Source organism: Neopsephotus bourkii, unplaced genomic scaffold (assembly GCF_033783945.1).
Source record: "Neopsephotus bourkii isolate Nb327-2 ecotype Australia unplaced genomic scaffold, CSIRO-AGI_Nbou_v1 NB_1293, whole genome shotgun sequence".
Taxonomy (NCBI): domain Eukaryota; kingdom Metazoa; phylum Chordata; class Aves; order Psittaciformes; family Psittacidae; genus Neopsephotus; species Neopsephotus bourkii.
This window is the reverse complement of record NW_026901777.1, coordinates 487,317-508,449: the sequence shown is the minus strand read 5'-3', so window position 1 is coordinate 508,449 and position 21,133 is coordinate 487,317. Positions and strand designations below refer to the sequence as shown.

General features: G+C 37.0%; 1 protein-coding gene across 1 annotated transcript in view; it reads right to left on the bottom strand.

The window, feature by feature from the left end:
• Window positions 1-7,020: 7,020 nt before the first annotated feature.
• The window catches only part of RORB (RAR related orphan receptor B), a 132,732-nt gene continuing 118,619 nt past the window's right edge, over window positions 7,021-21,133 (bottom strand). The window contains exons 5-10 of the mRNA XM_061366013.1: window positions 19,043-19,164; window positions 17,621-17,753; window positions 15,600-15,707; window positions 14,414-14,524; window positions 10,883-10,995; window positions 7,021-10,431 (exon numbers count right to left, since the gene is read on the bottom strand). Coding sequence (XP_061221997.1) covers window positions 10,276-10,431; window positions 10,883-10,995; window positions 14,414-14,524; window positions 15,600-15,707; window positions 17,621-17,753; window positions 19,043-19,164 — 743 coding nt within the window. The 3' untranslated portion in view covers window positions 7,021-10,275. The remainder of the gene's footprint in view (window positions 10,432-10,882; window positions 10,996-14,413; window positions 14,525-15,599; window positions 15,708-17,620; window positions 17,754-19,042; window positions 19,165-21,133) is intronic.

The window sequence follows — 21,133 nt, the reverse complement described above, 5'->3', positions numbered from 1 at the left end:
TTCTGTTCCATCCTCGGTATTATTACTAGACATACACAAACTTTACAAAAAATTTATATATAGTTATAATTTATTTTAAATACAGGATCTTCTTTTAAATAAGATAATGTTCTGTTACATTACTGTGCAGTTTGCCTTCATGCAAGTGTTTCTTATGTTGTTTTTCTACTGGCGGAGGCTTTTCCAAATAAATAAATAAATAAATAAATAAATAAATAATCTAACAATTTTCATATTCAGAAATTGCAGCTCTAATTTAAATTGCAAAACATATCCACTTTTGATGCACTGATGGAGCAACATGCTATACTTAATTCAAAGGTTAAGAGAAAACCTGGGAAGTAGAGTCCTCTGATGTCTACATTTTTGTTTTTCCCCTTCTCTTTTGGAAATGCACAGACTGCACCTTTTCTTGACAGATCCAGGCAATTTAAAGGCACAAGGAAAAAGATCACACAACAGAATTTATTTTCTTATACAGTTTTTTTTTTTTAAATTTTGCATTAAAGAAAAGAACTTCATTAACATTGATTGTCATTTACAGAAAACATTCAAAAATCATGTGTGCATTATTATGGAATGCTAACTGTATTGAACTAATAATTTACAGGACATAAAATAAGACAAAAAATCTATTACATTCTAAAGTAATATAGAACCTTTTCATTTGACAGAGATGCTGTCCTACGAAATTCATGATAAAAAACCCCTCAACAGTCACTTTCTAAATTAATCAGGCTGTATTTTTACTCACATACACATAAATTAGGTCAGTTATATTAAACAAGGGAGAAAGATCAGAAGAAAACTGCAGATGTAAAAATGCTGGATGAACTTCTGGCTCCATGGAAATCAGTGAGGGATTTTGCTGTTGGTTTCGATGGAAACATATTTTTACTCAGAATGTCATGGTTCATTTGTGGTTTTGCTTTTTGCATCTCCAAGCCAGTTAAGATTCATCACAGGTATTATACAATTAAGCTTAAAAAAACCCCCAAACTGCTGGCTCTATGAGACATTCAATTTTAGACAGAAATTTTTATTCAGCTTTTGAGAGTGATTCATTTGAATGTTATTCATGTTTTATAAGACTGTTTTTTATTATACTTCTTGACAGGCAATGCAATTCTTGTGTGTTACCAACACTGGTAAGCATGCTTATCAGGTAGCAAGCAACACACCCCCAAAATTCAAATCAAATTGATTTACAGCAATTATATCTACAGCCGAGCACTAACTAGCTCAAGGCTTGGAGATCTGGGACTTAACATCTCATTTCACTCTAACAAAAAGAATTGGAAATAGGATAAAAGCATTAAATATTTGAAAGTGGGAAGTATAAGAAAAATCATTTTCTCTCACAATCCTAAAAGCAAGGAAGCATTTTCAGGGATATTTCAAAAATATTAGAAAGTTTCATTTAAATCTAAATATCTATTTTAATTATTTTTCCTCTTTTTTATAAACTGCTAATCATAAAATACTAGCCATTAAAGTCATATTGAGATGCTGGAAAAGCATCCAGATACTTTGTGTGTTATTTATGCTCCTGCCTGTGTTATTACAGCTGTCAATTATCTGGACATAATTTCTTTTTCTATTATGATCTTTAAAATATGTATTTGGTGAAAGGTCAGTTATGGCTTCAGATTACAGCTAACGAGTGATCTGACCTCAAAGTTGAATAAGAAATTAAAAGCATATAAAAATATTTTGCTTATTGGAAAGAAAGGTTTCTATTAATATAATTAATGCCAGAAGGATCTGTAAAAGCCATATGCTGTAAGGAAATATTATTTGCTTGAGCAACCTTTCTTCAAATTATATTAGTCAAATGCAGTCTGCAGGTATTAATACAATACTCACTGTACAGACTCACTGGGATGATGTTTCATTGACAGTCCCATCTTATTTTTTACCCCATTACAAACAGAAGTATACACTAAACATCAATGGCTGGTCAAAAGGCTTTATCTATTACAATCAGTTTCCATAAAAACCGAAGAGTACATTATACTTACAGGAAGCAAGTACATAATTTGCTCTTTGAAGTTTTTCCTTTTTAAAAAAAAATCATTACAAAGTCTTATGCTTAAACAGAGACATACAAAAAATCAGTGTATTCACTGTCCCAAGTTATTTACAGCAAAAGTTACAGAGACAGAATACATAGTATCAGACCTTCCACAAGCATATATTAAAAGTAATTACATTTGAAAAAATATTTTATTTGTCTTCTACATTTCTACAATACATACTCAGGTTTCTTCTTGTTTTGTTTGTTAAGTTTTTAAGTAACTTTCTTTAGTGTTAATCAGATGAGGCAGAGAGTGCAGTTATAAAATAAGGGATTTTGTTGCTATTCTGATTACAATTTTATTTATATCGTCCACTCATTCTAACCAGAATAATTAGTTTAACATGGGAATTACCTCGCAGCTATTAGCATAAATCTCAAAATACCCCATGCATTTGATTTAGCTGGATGTTGATAACAGTTTAGAGTTGTTGTGCTTTATTTGTGGCCACAGGTACAATCAGAGAGCTGCTCCCTCTAGCCTACTAGAGGTCACACTGCAGTCACGCAAGAGAAAGAGACTACCACGGCCAGCTCACTTGCTATGCTACTCAGTGGCTTTTTAAGAGTAAGTGCACGAATAAATCCCCATCTACTGCACGAGAATGAGTAGTCCACACTCTGTAGGGTTGAATGATTATTAGCATTTCTTACTAACAACAAAACACCTTTTTTGCCTGATTCTGACACTGAAGTGACACATTAAAAAAACACAAATGTAGTGCATCTGAATCTGAATCCCCAAAGTCAACAGCTTAATGTAGTTACTTTGACTTATTAAGCTGGGTGTCTAGTCAAGACAGGTATAAGTGCTCTTTTTTTATTTTTTTTTATTTTTTTTTAATAAGCTGGTTTTATTTGGAACAGTCTTCAAGGTAAAGCCTGCTCTTTCCTGTTCTTTGTGGTTGGCCATATGGCCCTGCTTTTTTTTAGATGCAGTTGCGGTCTTGGTGCCCAAATAAGGGACCCAATGTGATCGTAATATTGAAAACTAGGAGACAGTTTTTAAATTCTGTTCAGACAGAGTTTTATATCGAGCATTATTTACTGCTGCCAATGTATAGCCATAAACAAGGGCCTGAGCCTCTTCTTGAAGCACATACATTTTTCTCAACAGCAGTGTCTTCGATCACGAATTAGCAGCTCCATCCAACAAATCCAACAAATACGCAAACTCAGTGATATCTACATTATATGAAGTTTTTTCCTTATGTTATTGTACAGAAGACCACGTGCAAAGCAAACAATTTCTGCAAGTACAGTTACAAAGAAACACTTATAATTTATTTATTGCTGCTATATCCAATGATGTTTTCTTTCACTCCACGTGCTGTGCTTGAATTGTGAGGATGACGAAATTATGTAAATGTAGTACATCATGTTACTGAGCTCACTGTGAGCAGTGTTATCCTCTCTACCTGAAGTAACAACCAGGAAATATCTCTCCTTTCCCAGACCATTTTGTGTATTTCCTTATTCTTTCAGCACAAATGAAATGTAAGGACCATTTGTAGGACAGTGACACATCTATCACGTCAGTGGACATTCAGGCTGCCTTTTTTAGAGTTACTGTTCTGTGAGCTACTGTAGAAATTTCAGGTCTCTTCACGATGGGTTTTGTCTGCAGACTGCTACAGAAATGGCTTTTATAGTTGTGATCTGCTGCAAACCACCTTTGGGATGGTAAATTACTGGTTTGTTTGGCTCATTGGCACACACAGCTTTACTTCCAGGGACAATATATACAGGAACAATACAGCTAACTGAGGATGTGGAGGCTTGGAGGAGCCTGTTTTCTATCTCCTCTGAGGAGCCTCCCTTGAAGGCTGCAGGCAAGGATCAGCTTAGAAAAAGAGCTAAGATGACTCATCTACCTCTCCATACTTCATTCGAGTAAAACAAAAAGGAAATAGAGGCAAAGTTTACTTTCTAATGGGCAGGTATCATGCTAACAAGAATTTCATGGACATGGCTCCCAGCAACCTGAAAGATTAACATTCAGATTGCAATGGAACAATACAATTACAAAAGCTTTGATGCATAGGGATGTTGGCCTCTCCTTTTCATCTCTTGAATTCCTCCACCTATCTCCTAGGTGTAGGGAGTTCAGAAGATGGAGTCAAAACCCATACATACTCACTTTGGGGATAGGAGCAATGATCATACTCAAAACTGAGGAAGACCTCTTGGTTGGAGACCTGGAATTAACTCAATGACTGCAATTTGTTTTTCTGTGTGTGCTCTTGTAATTATAGAATGTCTATAGAAAATGTAGTGAAAGGCTAGGGATAAGCAGAAGTAGATTTCAAAATTATAGGAAACAGGAGTATTTTTCACTAACACACTATAGAACAGGGTCATGTTTGCTTGAGGTGGGAAAAGGAGTGGTCATACCATGGAGAAGTGTTGCTACAGAAGCCTGGGGGTAGTTATGATTTTGTGCATCCCTGAGAGGAAAGGGTAGCTGTTAGCCACTTTATATTGCCTGCTCTTTATAGTAATGTCTCCATGTGGTAGCTCGGCATAACTGTTGCTGTAACTGATGCCATACTATCATTGAATCCATGTCTTAACCTTTCTGATTACATGACTGCAGCAATTCTGAATATGAGCTCACATTAATGGTACATAAACTCAGTACCTTTAAACTGCACTTTCTTTTGTCAGTTGTCTAAATCCAGTAACTCATACAAAGCTTACTTGCATTTTGTCTCCAAAAGCCCTTTAACATCACAAACTGATGGGTCAGTAGGGCTCCACTGACTGTGAAACAATGGTGAAGTGAGTCTTGCATCAAGCTGAGGAAATACTGACCGTGAATTCAGTTTATATCAATGCTAATTATAATCACTGGCTTGAAAACCTTGTCTGGGTTGCATTCATTTGGGCAGCTCAACCTGTGCCCTTCAAAGCCTCCAACATTCTCTTCCTTATTATCACTGTTATATTTATATATCTATTTTTAGTAATGAAACATCCCTGAGTGGCATACAGTGCAACATCTGCGTCAAGCAGTGATTGTCATTTACAAAGTGTGAAACTCAAAAAGAAAAGAAGAGGACTGGGCCTCCAACACACTGTTCCTAATAGATGTCAGAGACAGGAGTTAGTTTGTAGACTGGAGGCAGAAACCACTGGTACAGGCTGGTGGGTATGAATAGACTATTTTGTCATTGCCTGGGAAAAGCAAGCTGTTCTGTTTCAGGTTTCCATTTCAATTGTGCTTAGACATAACGTATCTGGACAAAACACTCTTTCATGTTTCAGCTTGACCTTACTGCCCAGTGCTATGTTACTGGAACATCCAACAGACGTTCTGGAAATTGGAAGCATCTTCCAGGCTGGACCTTGGGTGTTCTGGAAACAGCACAATCAATGCAGAGTCAGGATGGAGGATGGGGGTAGCCTGAACATCTTTCAAAGGGGCTTTGTAGCACAACTTTAGACAAGGCAAAAAAGACAACAGGGAAAGGTGCCATCAGTGACACATCTCTAACTGTCCTGTCTGATGAATCTGTGAGACTCCTGCAGCCTTGGAGCAGCTCTCGCAGCCTGATGGTGGGAGGCTGAGAGGCCAGCACACAAGAGCAGCTTTGCACCCTCTTGTGTAGAAGTTGTTACGTCAGAAATCCCTGCAAACAGTCTCAAAGGAAACATACAGCTGTGCAAGCTGCCACCATGAAACCAAAGAAAATCACATAATAAAGCTCATCTTCATGGGCAGGTCTAGTAGCTGCTCCACCCCTCGAGCACCATTACCTGGCACAGGCATTGAGACAGCATTGGTGCTCACAGTGCAAGAGGAGGAATAAAATGTGAAATGGAGCTGAACAATGGGAAGCATGAAGTAAGAGCATTAAAATGCAAGTATGAGTATAACATCTGACTTGTGCTCTGCAAAGCTCAAAGGGGACCTCTTAACACTAAGGGCCTCTGACTTTATGAGGGGTTGAGCACCTTCTGTGTGGTGCTGAGATTCCTCCATTTTTAGTGGCTATAGTTAGAGCTAAGGAACTTGCAGAATCAGTTCCTAAATGCTGCCTATCACAAAACTATCAAAAAATACACATTTCTTTTGGAAACAAGTTGGCTCAACTGAGGTGTCTTCCACTACCCTGTTGTTTTTTTTTTCTAGCAACCGTTAAAGCAGTCTTTCTGTTAGAAGGAAATATGACTCTTAGAATTAATTCTTCATACAAAGAGCTGGCAAGAGTGACGTTTATACAAAAATTAAGTCTGTTGTAGTGTAATGAACAGCCAACATCTGCTTCCTCAATGCCAAGGATAATTTAGATCAATGTGGCTGAATTATCTGAGAGCAATGTGAAAAGCAGAAGATTGAATACATGCTTTACATATCTTTTTGTTAAAGATCTTGGGTTAATTAATCATTAAAAAATGTGTCCTCTTTGAAAAACTTGTCACTGAAAAAATCAACAAAAGAAACCAATTGCTACAGAGAGCAGATGTGACAAATCCTAGGTTTAGATATTTAATTGAAGGGCTCAGATGCTACTGTGGACTCGTGAAAGCCAAGAAGTACACCACTAATATTTCCTGAAGTGCATTTTTTAGTAGATTATGCAATTATTCACTCAAATTAGTGTTATTTTATTATTTAAAGTCTATGAATAACTGGAACATATGAAATTCAATATCAAGAATTTGAAATCTTGAGTATAAATTACCATGCATCAAAACCAGCAACAAAAATCTAGCCTGTAACATGTGATTGTTATTTGTTGTTCTATATTCAGTCAGTGACAGGCAAAAGAGGTACTATACCTATGTGGCCAATCCCAAATCACAGGAAAATAAATAAAATTTATCAGCCTTAGTTACCACAAATAAATAATATATAAGAAAGGATTTTTATTTTTCCAAATAAACTACAAGTTTATTTGCTCAAATTCTGTAAAAATAGTAACAAAAATAGAGCAAGCTGTTGATAATTAACTTTATTTGAAGACAAAAAAAAACTGTTGGCAATGATTGTAATTGTTTGTACAGGCTATTGCCTATCAATGGCAATGAAGATTTTATATACCAGCATCATAATATTTTTTGGAAAAAGGCAAGAATCCATTACAGTTCCAGGACTGGACACTGCTGCCTGTGTGGTGCCTGGCAATTAATTTAATTTCTTTTCCTTGAATTCTGCACCTTTAAAAAGTGGCAGTAATCCTTACTGATTGTAAAGGTCATTAGGCTACAGTGATTTAAGACTAGTGCTTTAAGGATTGAAAGCCCTGTGGACGATTTAATAATGTCTTTCTCATTGGTGATCTCCATGTGGTTATCTTGCCTATGACATAATAAAAAATCCCGAGGACTGATTAGCTTATTTGAAAGGAACAAAACTTCTTCAAGATTTAACACGTAATTGTGAAGGACTATTTATAGAAATGACAAACCTCTTTATTTATCAGCACTAAGAACAGTAAAATGTATCACATATTCTATATTCCCGTGGGTTGGCTAAATATGTTACTTCTGATATACTGAAAACAAGTTTATAAGGGATTTCAAACACACATGTATTTGTGTGTTCTTGTGTTGGAAAAGACAAGGAAAACATTAATCTCTTGAAGATAAAACTGAACACTTACAAGGTTCAGTCTAACTTGATTGTTTTTCTAAAGAAATTCACACAAGCAATACATAAATGCAGTTAAGTTTTTGTGATATGAGAGAGTTAGATCTGGGGGTCCTATTCATGGATTTGCCATGTAAAAAAGGCTGCAAACAGATAAATTACCTCATAAAGGAATGCCAGTCTTAGGGTTTAAGTAGTATAAAGAAGCATCAAGAGTAATGCTTTATTATGTCAATTGATGACATTTTAAAGTAATCAGCAAAGATCAGAAAATGTTCTCTGAATTTGGCGGAAAAAAAAGTGGTTTAGATATTGCTGTTCTATAAGACTAAGTAATTTTGAAGAGTATGTTATGTTTGCAACACAATTACCAGCACAACCAACTTTGCTGTGAAGTTTTACTTTTTAATCTTTTTTAAGTTGTAAGGGACCTACAGAGATACATTTATTAGCTGAGAGTTTGTAACTACCCTTGTGTCTGGTCTGACACTGCTAAAACAGAGCAAACACAGGTTGCTGTTGTCTAGACTGGATTCTGTCTAGAAACATGTATGTAAACTTGCAAACCGGCTGATGGAGGGAAAGGGAAAACTCCATGAAGTAGTTGGAATAGCCTATGAACTATTTGGCCATGCAGAAAAGGGAACAGATCAGGACTAGAGGTGTGTGAGTCTGCTGGAAAAGCTGGAGGTATTAAGTTGTCACTGTGACAAACCAATTCTCTGCACGTACCCTGGTGCCCATCTGAGTCCCAGTGGGCTCCCTGTGACACTGCTCTGCCGTGCAGCTGGTGAGTCTTCTGCCCTCCTGCCAGTGTGTGCCTCCTTGCCTTGCCTCAGACTGCAGTGACTTCTGTGTTATTTGAAATAAATAAATGCATCTGCTTGTCACCTTCACTTCATTTTTAATCTGCTACCTGCTGCTTCTTATTTCTGCTCCACTCCCTCTACTAGTGTTCCAGGAGGAGACTTCTCCGCAAAAGCTCTCAGCAGGTAGAAATGGTGGTAAGGACAGAGGCATAGCAGAAACTGAATCCCTCTTCTATAGTGAAAAAGTCTGTGTTTCGTATCTCTACCAGTATCCAAATACATAAATCATAACTGCTAATTAACCTTAATTAATCCACAAGATTAAGTCCATGGCAGTTTTCCACTATCCTCTGTGTTTGCCTTTGGTTTTACAAGCAACTGCACATAAAGTGAATTCAGACGAAAAGAAAGACCCAATCCTTTGCTCCTCTCCTGAAGTGCATCTAAGATCAACCTATATATGTATATATATACAGTTATATACACACAGTTATACACATACATATATGCATGTGTACGTGACATACATATAAGTATATGTTTAATGGAAACCATGAGTCCCATCTAGATGGTGGCTATGTCAGAAACAGTGATATTCGCCTTTGTAACTAACCATGGACATTGCTCACTTTGACTTTCCTCCTCCTTCCCTCCCTTCTTCCCTCTGCTGCTACTCTTCAGAGCTACATTTTAGCCTTCCTATGGTTTTCACTGAGTTCACTACATGTCTTTCCATTGAGTTCAGCAAAAAACAAGCCTCGCAACTAATTTTCAAAGCAGTATATATAAAACAAAATCATGTATGGAATCAGAAAAAATATGCATGTGGGATAGTCTACATTATTACTCCATGTTTCAGATATTTTACTGACATCAGGATCTTCCGATGTTCACTTTTATATATGCTCTATCTCTGTAACAGGAAGAGAATTCCAAGAAAACTTTTCCTCTCCTCACTAAGATCTTCCAGACAAGGCTTTTGCACCGTTGATACAATCCTGATGTTTCATTTCCAGGCTGCGCACGTGCACTACATTACACATATCTCAGAAGTGATCCTGTCATCATACATCAGCATCTGACAAATAACTTCTGATTGGCAAAGCAAATCTTCATTGCCCAAAGTAAATCTAATACATTACTTGGAGAGTAAGAAATACACGAAGCCGGTCTGAGCATCCTTTAAAAGTGGGCATGGGATTTTTAAGCTACAGCATGTATGCATATAATACCTACATATATATATATATTATATATATATATAAAAGTATATAGCACATATATATATGTGTATTCCATACATGCACTGTAATTTTCAAGACAGCTACAAATCTCCACATGCATTAAACTACCTAAAAACATAGAAATAGGCAAGCCTAATAAGTGGAATTTTCTTAAATTATATTTGAACAATAAACAGCAAGAGTAATACTGCAAAGTACTGCTCTATTCTCATGTATATCTACAATAAAATTCTAGGAACAGTTGTCTCCCAAACCATCCCCCAATAAAATAATAATTAAAAAAAAAAGGTAACACCCATATTTGTATACTCATTGTCAGTTCAAAAATAAAAAAAAGAAAGGTAAACAAAGAAAAGAGAAAAAAGACATCCCCACTCAGAGTTGCATATTTACATTCTTCAAACTGTAGCGGTGAAAAATAATTCTATTAAGTGCAGGACATTCCTAGTGTTGCAGTAGTGACATTTTTAATAAGTTCTTCATGAAAACATTTCTTTTTTTCTTAATAGTGATGCATTCCATGACTACGTGAAAATTCTATTATCCCCTTCACTTGCAGCCAGTGGTTGAATCTGGGTTGAAAAGCTCCTTGTATAATGGAGGAAACAGTGTGTTCACTATGTCTGGATGAGATTGCTTAAATACCTGTAGTTTCTCTCCGTGCAAGTTGCAAAGTGCAGTAATGGTTGGTATCTTGGCTATTAACTGTGAGACATTAAAATAAAAAGTAATAGGGAGTAAGAAAATTTAGTGTAAATTACAGTTTCCAAAAGAACTATGTTAACATCTTGTTGGGTAACTAAATGCAGTATTCTGAACTCCAAGAAAATTATGGAAAGGACCAGACATTGTCCTTACTACACAAGGCTAAAAACTATTGTCCTGGAAATTTTAGCCAAGTGCCAAAAATGCATTAGGAAGTAACTGCCTCCAGGGGTATGCTTTTAATGCAATGTCATTCTTGTGAGGGTACCATTTAAAAAGAATGGTGGACTGAACAAAAAACAGTAAGACTTACTTTACTTCTCCTGCACACTGCATGCACTTAAAATGCTGTTTTTAGCTTGCATCAATGTGCCAGTACATGGAGAAATGGCTAAAAAATCAAAAACAGTCATGATCAAGGAATGCTTGGCTATTTGTTTCAACAATTTACCTTTGTCAGAGTCTCATCGTCGAGGTGGTTCTTCTGGATCACATGTTGAAGTGCAAAGTAAATCTTTTCCTGAAGCTTCTGGACCTTCCTTGGCTCTATTAACCAGGCTCGATCTGTGAAAAAAGGAAAGCAAGAGCTCAAGTCGAGATGCACAGGAACGCTCATGGATGAACACAATGTCCCATGCTGGCAAACATTCACAGAATTCATAATTCCCATGAGGATGGACTGCTTGATAATTAAGATATGACTTCAGACACAAAGCCTCTTAATCCATTAAAGGATCACCTGAGAGTTTAATTAACAAAGCGTTATAGAAATGCAATGTTAGCTCTGCATCTCTTTGTTTAAACCAAGATGTGAAAGATAGGAGTAGAAATGAAAAAAGGCCCAACCATTTTAGTATTCTCTGTTGGTACAATCAGCATTTTAATTTCATACTGGCTAGGTGAAAAACATGTCAGGTTATCTCAGTGTCTTAATACATAAATAATAAATATATTGATCAAAACAGTTCTTTGAAAATAACAGAATATAATTATTTAAAAATTAAAATAAAGTATATCTCATCATTTACTAGGCTAACACTTTGAGACCAAATATTATATTCTGAATAAAAAGAAATGGCTTCCTTCAAAATACTTTCTTTAATAATTCAACAGAATTATGAGTTGTTGCAATGTCTTGAAGTGCAAATTTCTCATTATTTAAAAATGTTCTCTTTTAAAACAACACAAAATAAAAGATTATCTGTGAGAATAACAGCTACAGACACAATTGTTTGGAAACTATTGGCTTCTACTGAATTCAAACCCAAGTCTCTGTGGTCTTCCTTAAGAACTATATTCTCACAAGTCATAGCTTCTGGAGACAAACACACAGGAAGAGAAGTAGCAGACCCCAGACAATCCTCAAACCATTAACACAGTGTATTTACAGCACCATTGAACTTCTGTTTTGCCATGCTGCAAACTTGTTTCTTCCTCCCTCTATCCCTCAAACCAAACCAATTCTTGGGTATAGGTTTTAGCTTTCAAACAGGAAATAAGAAAATCTATTTTAACACAGGGCATGAATGTACATGTACAAATTGAAAGGTGAAGGAAAATGCCTTTCACTTTCAGAGCTTTTTCACCCATTTCCAGTCACTGAAGTAATGCATAGAAATAACAGGCCAATCATTTCAACGAGTGCACATGTCACAGAGGCTGGAGCTGAATAGCATTTCATCGTGGGAGGAGTATGACTCTGACATTTGCCTGACTGTCATTGGAGAGGCATGTATGAAAAGTGTTCACCACCAAGTACTGTGAAAAGAAACAAAACCAAGCCTCTAGCTAACTAATAGATGATCAGGAAAAGAAAATGACTTTTTTGCAAAGCCAAGAGAATCACACTCCCAGAAGGTAAGCCAATGGATCCTGTGCCACCAGTGACTGTAGAAATAGAATTAGCCGAGACAACACCCAGTCACTACACAAATAAGCACACAGTAATATTTAGAATTCACAGGTTAGGTTCCAAACTTTATGCTATTGCAAAAACATTCCATTCAATAGTGTTCAATCAAGGCTTACTGTGGCAGACTGGACCTAAAATGAGTTCTCATAGAGAGAAATGCTTGAGGATTTATCTTTCTGTCACAAGAATACGCTTAAAAATATTCTATGGCTATTGGAGGACAGGTTTAATCACTTATCTGTCATGGATCATGCTGTATATAACACAAGAGTTCTTAAATTTACTACAAGAGCTAGGTGAAACTTTTACAATGGATGTTAACTTTGTCTCCCAAAATGCTGTTTCTACCACCCGACACTGTCTGCAAATTTGGCTGGAATGCACTATATACCTCTAGTTATATTTACAAAAGTGCAGAAAAAAAGACAATAGATCAGTGTCTACCCACAGAGGATACAAGAAGCAGTGGTTCAACTGTACTTTTCTGTTTGTGTTTTGAACTTGTGTATTTTTAAGGACTGTGCAGGCCACTAGCCTGGAGAGTAATGTAGGCAAGAAGATGAAGGACGACCTGATTTTGCAAAAAGGAAGATTGTGAGTCAGAATTTCAGAATTTCATAGCCAGGTAAGTGTCTTACGACCTAAGTCTGGCATATTAGCAAGTGGAGATGCCTCTGCAACCTTCTCCAGACTCCTTCGGCCATGTTTAACCTCTGACATCAGAAATCAAAGTAAAGAATCATCTCTAAGCAGAGTGGTTAGGTCCATCCTAAAGGGGAAGATCTGGATCTGTGCTCTGATTCAAATGGAAAATGGGCCAGACACTGGGCTTTGCAGCCTTAGCAATTGTATTAGTGGATGCTTTTAGGTCCCCTTACTCCTGATGGAACCACTCTGTTTCAAATCGAAAATATCTGCCAGGCCTAAACTCAGATTAAGCCTAGGCTGCCAACTTGCTGCAATGGAGGTGAAAAAATCAATCTAAAGAAAAGGTCTACAAGTACACCTTTTTTACAAAATAGTAAAAAGAAGTTGGTTTACTTAAAACTACTTAAACACTGAGATCAAGGGCAGACGAATCACCTTTCAGGATGATGGCTTCTGTAGAAAATAAATTTGAATATGAGTACTTTCCACAGGGAACTTCCATGTACCCATATTACTAGATGGAAGGACTGGTGCAGTTACTTCTGTGAAGCGATGCTTGATTTTTATACTGGGTGTCATTAGTGATGAGAATGAGCATGTTGACACCATCTGTGCTAGCCTAATTCTGCCTAACATACTCTCCACCATAGATGTGCAAAAGCGCAAAGTGACCTAGAGGAAGTTTTTAGCAGAACATGCTGGAAAAAAAAATTCTGGCAAGATTTTTTGTAAAGGCTTTTCAAGAGGTGAATTTAGTGGGAACTGGAAGCCTACCTCCCCTGAGGCACATTCAAAAATCCCACACTAAACTGAGAGTTTATCTACTCAGTTCACCTTCTGAGTTGATTCAATCACAAAAATGTCTTTTCTGTGGTCAGACAGATAGCACTCATTAAATGAATGCTTGCCTGTGCAGAGTTATGATATGTGAATGCATGAAAAAGCATGTTGCCCCTGGAATCACCACTTTTCACCTGGAACTAAATTCAGACCGGACCTCATACAGATTTTTACTGCTCTTGTTCTTATACTCACAAAAAAAAAGCCGATTATAGGAACTAGATGATCTGCTCAGGGCTGTGAGGTTTGAGGTCCCTGAAAATGCTAGGAGGAACATGTACCTCCATGAGTACCACCCTTCTCTGTACGTGGTCTGGAGGAACGTCCGCCTGCACTGCTTATCTACACAATCCTGCTCCATGTCTGTTATCCCCACACTTTGGATATATCTCCAGTATGTCTAATTTCCAATAATGTACCAGGAGAATGAGGTAGGTTTGGGTAATCCACACCTTCTTCTGTTGCTTAATACATTGCTTAATATTGCTTAATACAGCTTAAACTGCTGTTTAAGTAGGTAGAAATAGAGGTGGACTAGGAGGAAAAAAACAAATCATTATGGTGTTTGGAATGGGAAATTACCTGGTGATATCAGAACAGCAGATGAAAACAAGGCAATTTCCTCCTCAGTCAGCTGTAAGGAACATAAATTCTTTGCAAAGTCAAACGCTTCATTCACCAGATCATCAGAACCTGCAGACCACAGAGGACAAAATCAGTGCTAGAAATTTATCAGCTCTTTAACCTGACATGAAAAGTACATTGGATTGGTATAAAAAAAAATCATGAGCTCATGTCTGTACTTCTAAACTAACTGCCTTACATCAGCTATTACAATTCTATCTACCCTTAAAATTTATCACTAAAACATCCACTGAATCATAAGAAATATCAAGAATTAGGGGTACAACCTGAACAAAAACGGCATCTTAGGAGAGTATTTTATATTCTCAATGTGGAAAGAAATGTTATTTCTAAACAGATACTAAATAGAAAAGAGGTGAATGACAAGTCCTAAATAACTTTCACATATATAATTTTATTAATAGTACAAATACTCAGGAAAATTTGTGAAAACATCATAAAGACAAAAATAAATTAACTAATGCATATTCAGAAATGCCTTAAGCTTGTAAAGTAGTGTTACATTTATCCATATGCAAATAAGAAAAATATATACCTATATGATAGATCTATATATACCTGAAGCAAATCCCTCTTTGAGTTTGGTCCTGATAATGCATCAGTCTCATGGATGGGCAAAAGATATCCATTTAGCTATTAACATTTCAGGTAGCACTCAGTATGTTGAGAAATGATGCAATTGTTTCATTACATGAATTTAAATGAGCTTAAAAGTTTTGGGCAAAACAGTATTTTAATTAAGTCCTTGTCTATATTTTGTAGTCATTCATAAGTTTAGTATCCATGTTGCTAGTGCTAAAATTGCCACACAATTCGTGGGAGTGATTTGATATATCATGCATAACAGAATTATGACGATAAACTTCTTGGCTCCTGTCATAAACTAATATTTTCTTATAACTTCAGTTGGCAGAGTAAGAAATCTACCTGAAAAATCCTCATGACAACTATCACTGCTAGCAACTAATGGAGTCCTCTTTTTTCAGTTGCAGCCTAGAGATTTGTGGGTTTGGGGATTCAACATTTACTGGAGATTTTCATTGTAGGTCACTATTTTCAGAAAAGACAAATCTGTCACTATATGGCTTAATTTAATTGGTTGAAAAGAAAAAAACCAACATACCCAAGGCTTTAAACATTTGCATCCCTCCATACTTTCCTTCAAACAGAACAGTATTGTTGAGTGGGTTGAAGGCACGGCACATTCTTACCAAAACCACTTCCAAGCAGCCTATTAAGCATGAGAAAGAGCAAAAGTACCACACTTAACTACAAACCATCAGAATATACGAATTTTCATTAAAATATTTAAGGATACATCAGTTATTAGAAACATCAGCAAGGATCGACACCCTTTGAAGATATCTAGAGGGTATGTGTCTGAATATCTGCTTTGGATAGAGAAAGGGGTAATTTCTCATCCAGCTTAACTACCTTTTCTTTAGATTGATTTTTCCCCCCCATTGCAGCAAGTTGCAGCCTAGGCTTAACCCAAATTTAGGCCTGGGCAAATATTTTAGATTTGAAATATTTTATGCTGAAAATCAAGCATTTATTAAGCCTCTTTTAAAGAAATATGAGTTATTGTTAGGCTTTTTAATGTATACAAAAAAGCAGGTTTGTTCTATGTATATATAAATCCCAGCTTCATTTGGCTGGAGGTGAAGAATACCACAAAGCGTTTTTAGAGAGAAAATAGAAGTTAAAGTAATGTGAAGAACACCCCTAAATTGGGGTTTACTTTTTTGTTTCTTTTTTTTTTTTGCTTTAAAGTTGGGGAATAGAAAAAAAAAATCCCCCCACGCCCTTCCTTATATTTCTGTATTATTTCCTAACTGCAAAATATATGGTTTGGGAAAATGAAGGGAAAAAAATCAAACATCCCTTAACTAAATCCAAATCTCCTGTAAGAGGAACTCTGAATCTGAGGATTCTTTTGCAGACATGCTTTTGAGGAACAAGTCCTGATTTTCTAGCTCCTGTTTAGCATTCAGCAAACCAGAAAATAAAACCTGACATATTTACACATGTTGAAGCTAAACAGGGTTGTCTGACAGTACAGTCAAATATAGCTAAATATTTCACTGAAGGTGTAGTCGTGTTGTTAGCTTCACCAGCCAAACAAAGGAAGTAAACCGGGCATCACTGGCATCTGCAGAAGCATAAGGAGCTTTAAAAAAATAGTTCTCATGCCACAATTCTGCTTTTCCAGAATATTGCCTGTGTATTCCCAGGGTCTTTGTATCCTTTCCCTTTGCACCCGTGCTTGCTGCCTAACTCCAGCCTCACACTGAGCCACAGCCCTCTGTGTATAGAGCACTGAATCACATTGGTTTTCAGCCTTAATGAAGAGCTCTTTTGAAATAGGAAGCACTTCCTACACTTTAACGAGCTGCCTCAAACAGCATCCTGGCTATTACATATGGGGGTGCAAGAAATTGATATGACAGGGTAAATGTAGTAAATTATCAGTTGCAGTTCGCTTGGTCATATCATTTTGTCCTCTTGAGTTTGGCAGTGTTACTACATAGTCACAATAAATCTTATCATGATTCTTCTGGAGGACAGAATCCAAGTCCCATGACAGGGAAGGAAATCCTTTTCCCCCTTGCCCTTATGCACATACATGCACACCCAGGCACGCACAGAGAGCACAGCCAGAGCACAGTGCCATAATCCGCCCTCATTTATTCTGAAACCAACTGGCACCAGCAGGGATTTTCCCTCCTGTGCAGTGGCTGGAGGGTATTTCTGTAGTCTCATTAAAAAGATTAGAGATGACCACAGAGGCAGGCCCCGGTGAGCCTGCGCTCATTTCACTAATGACAAGTGGGGATTTTACAGGGTGGCAGATGACTGATTTGACCAGCTCAATTTGCAGGCCTCTTCCACAACATGTCAGGTTTGAGACTGCAGTTTCTGCGATGATTGTGTGAGTGTGCATACTTAATAATCAGACCTACTGTAAAGGAAGGCAGTAACATGACTAATGTGGAAAAAATAAGGAAGGGTTAAGGTAGGTAATTAGACAGACTGAAATTAAGTCTCATTCAAAATTAAAATGATTTGCAAAACAAGTTAAGAAGAGCACATTTGTAACATGCTGGATGCTAAAGCAGTCTCAAGCCTCTGGTCTTTACCCACCTGATTTAAGGAGAAGAATTTGGTCATTCTGGCAGAGCTCCATGAAGCCTGTTATGCGCTTTGCAAACTCCACCACGTACTGGATAGCATGGGTGATCTGAATGGCACACTGCTGCCACAGAGCTTCTCTGGTCTTCCGAGAAAACATACACAGAAAAGCAAAACAGTGAGCAAGTGGGTTCATCAGCATACTAAGTTCTTCAGGTGGCCTTACAGAAAGGTACAGACCTCAGACTCTGACCCCAACCCCAGGCAGAGCTAGCAGCATCTCTGCTTCTCTTTAGGCACCTGACACTTTTCATTAGAAGGCTGTTTTCACAAGCTGATTGCCCCAGTGATCTGAACTCTGACACTGACTCTTCAAAGGGGAAGAATGCATTGTCCAAAGTTAAAACGTGATTTTGATGTTGGCTTTTGTGCAAGATAGACAAACAGTAGCACAAACAATGTAAACATCCCAGAGTACTCTTAGGGAAGAAGTGGCACAGTGCTACTAAGCTATTCAACAAACTATTTTTGCTAGTTTGGTTTCAATTCAATTTCAATGCAAAATTCACATATAATTAAAGTATCATTGCAATCTGAACACTGCATCAAAAATTATTTTCCTTGACAATAATTTTCCTTGCACACACACGTGCACAAATGTAAATTGATGGTCTTGGTCTATGCAAGCTGTGATGTGCCTTTATTCTAGTATGCTCGATACACAGTATGCATATAGCCCCTCAGATTTCAAACATCAAGCTGGAGTCTCTTCTTTCTCTTGCATGATCAGCTAATGTGCCAACTGAAATCTGCCTGAAGAATTATTGATAGCAATGCTGGTGTAAGAGGCACAAAGATTTCTGTTAAGTGGACTACACCTGAAAAGATGCCAGTGGGAAATAGTCTAAACTTGACCTGGGAATTGTAGAGGTACAACAAAAATGTAGCGTAATGAGATAATTTCTTCACCCAGTTTTGAATAACTTCAATTTAAGGAGTTTCACTTTGTCATTTTCTGTTACCTGTAAATGACAGGTACTTGTTATTCACATAAAAAGCAAATGTGTTTTTAAATTCATAAGGAAACAAACTTAGGTTGACTTTTTTCTTAATATCCTTACAACTGGGGATCCAATCCTGATCACATTAAAGTCACTGATTTTCTGCATGACGTTTAGGCCTGTGATAAGAAGCAAAGCATGGAAAATTGCATTCCATAACTATGCCTAACCTCTGACATTTGCAAGTATCCCAACTTGCTGGAAAGCTGCTGCTTTTTATGAAGTGTCACTCCTTTGCTTTCTGTAACCACTCCTCAAAGATATTTAAAAGTCTGTTTTGATCTCTGTGAAACTCATCAGTATATCCTTGCCAAATACATTATTACATGTTAACAATTTCAAACCATACGGTGCAGAAGAAAAAGGATTGTACCTTGCTCTGGTAAACCTTTATTTCTTCGTATGTGTGGGTCTGCCAGGCTAGCTGGTGCAGTTCCTCCATTGTATATTGACATGTCTCCAAATGAGATTTGATGATATTCTGTGCAATTCGATCTGTGAAGAGGGAAATGAAAAAAACATCTTGCATGAAACAGCAAACAGTGATTTGCAATAGCAAAATGCTGGAAACATTAAAGATGCTGGAAAATGCAGATAAAAAAAACCCCAAACCAACTCTTTTTTTTTGCAATACTACCTTTTTCATTTTTTTTACGATTTCATTTTCTGAAGATGACTTTTGAAAAATATTTCAGTATTTAAGCCAAAGGCAAATAATGCTTGATAAATAGTGCATCTGCAAATGAAAAGAACTATGAATCTTGTAAAACTACTCGGAATCTTCATTCTGGATGTGATTTTTTTTTTCCTGCGTTTAAATAATTTTTATTTGGACATTCTGGTTGCTTCTCACTTCTGTCTGCCCCAAGCCTGTGCAGGCATCCAGCTCTGGCAGCTCAATCCTTGCATGGGCATTCGCATTACCTTGGGATGACTCGTATCAGAGAAACAGTCTCCTCTTTTTTCTCAGATTAGTTTCCAGCTGGATCAGTTTCTGATTTAGTTTGAACATGAACATGGAGAGTAGTTCTAGCAAGGGGTAAAATCAGTGTCCTGGGTCTTCACAGAATCACAGAATCATGGAATGGTTTCATTTGAAAGCGATCTTAAAGATTGTCTAGTTCCACCCCCACTGCCATGGGCAGGGATCCCTTCCAGAGGGATCCCTGCTCAGAGCCCCATCCAAGCTAGCCTTGAAGGAGAAATGGTGGGAATAGATCTCACATACAGGATTAAGTTATTATTAAAATTATTCTGAAATTGCAGTCTTAGAAACTACTGCCTAACATGGAATGCAGGATGGAAGGGGGAAGGGAAACATTCAGTGCTGGCATAAGATCCCACTGAAATGTAAAGTAAACCTCTCAAGGAAGCATTCTAATGTAGATCTTTGCCCTTTAAGCCAGCTGACTGGATTAAAAAAAAAAATCACAAAAAATTCCAGTATTAATTCATTAGCACTGAAGTTGAAATGTCTTGATAAAACATGCATAGAAATATGGAGATTTCTTATTTTGCAACTTTGAGACCTATATGTCTAATGAAGCTCACTGCTTCAGCATGAAAACATTGCTTAAGCTGAATCCCTTTTAGAAAACAGAACAAAGTAGAAGGCAAAGAACTGAAGCCCTTGAGCAGAACTGGCATTTTAAAGAAAATGTGTTTGTCAAAAAAGGAAGGCACACTGACAATGCATTAGCCAAATCTGAGCATGGGAAGTAGAAAGAACTAAGAATCTCATCATTTACTCATTCACATCCTCAAGATTTATACTAGGTGGATCTGGTGCTTGGAGTCCCAGAATAACTGTTTCTTTGGCCAAATGTTGACTGAATTTTAAAACATCAGCAAGAAGGAAAGCTGAAAAATGAATGTAAACATGTATATGCTCCCTGCAGCCACTGCTATAGGAGTGTTAGTTAAAGGAGAGATGTCTGCGCTCCTGTCACAGCTAATAAGCTGAGACTCAATGGAAAGGTGCCGAAGAAAACACAAAAGAATTCCAGGTTTTTGTAGGAACAATAAAACCTATTCAATTCAATCTTTACAGGTACCCCCTTAAAGGTCAGCACTATCTTTAGGTTTCCTGATGAGAAAATTGACTCAAGCATAAAATAAGTAAAAGCACATACTCGTAAGTACAAGGATCTATCCATTGTTCTTTTATGGAATGTTGGATGCAAGTCTTAACCCATGATGGTAAGCTGTTGAGTTTTACAGTAAAACCATATAAATGAGGATGCTGGAATAAGTGGATGATGTATTCAAACAGATATTTTTTTTTAAAGATTGACAAAGATTTATTTTAATTTCTTTAACTAAGACAAGCAAGTGACACCCATCTTTTTTAGGAAGATCAAATTTCAGATGTTAAGCCCCACACTGTTCTTTTTGAAGTACAGTTTTAACAATATCATCTTTCTGGAAATACCCTTAGCCACAGTAAACCTAAGTGATAGGTTTT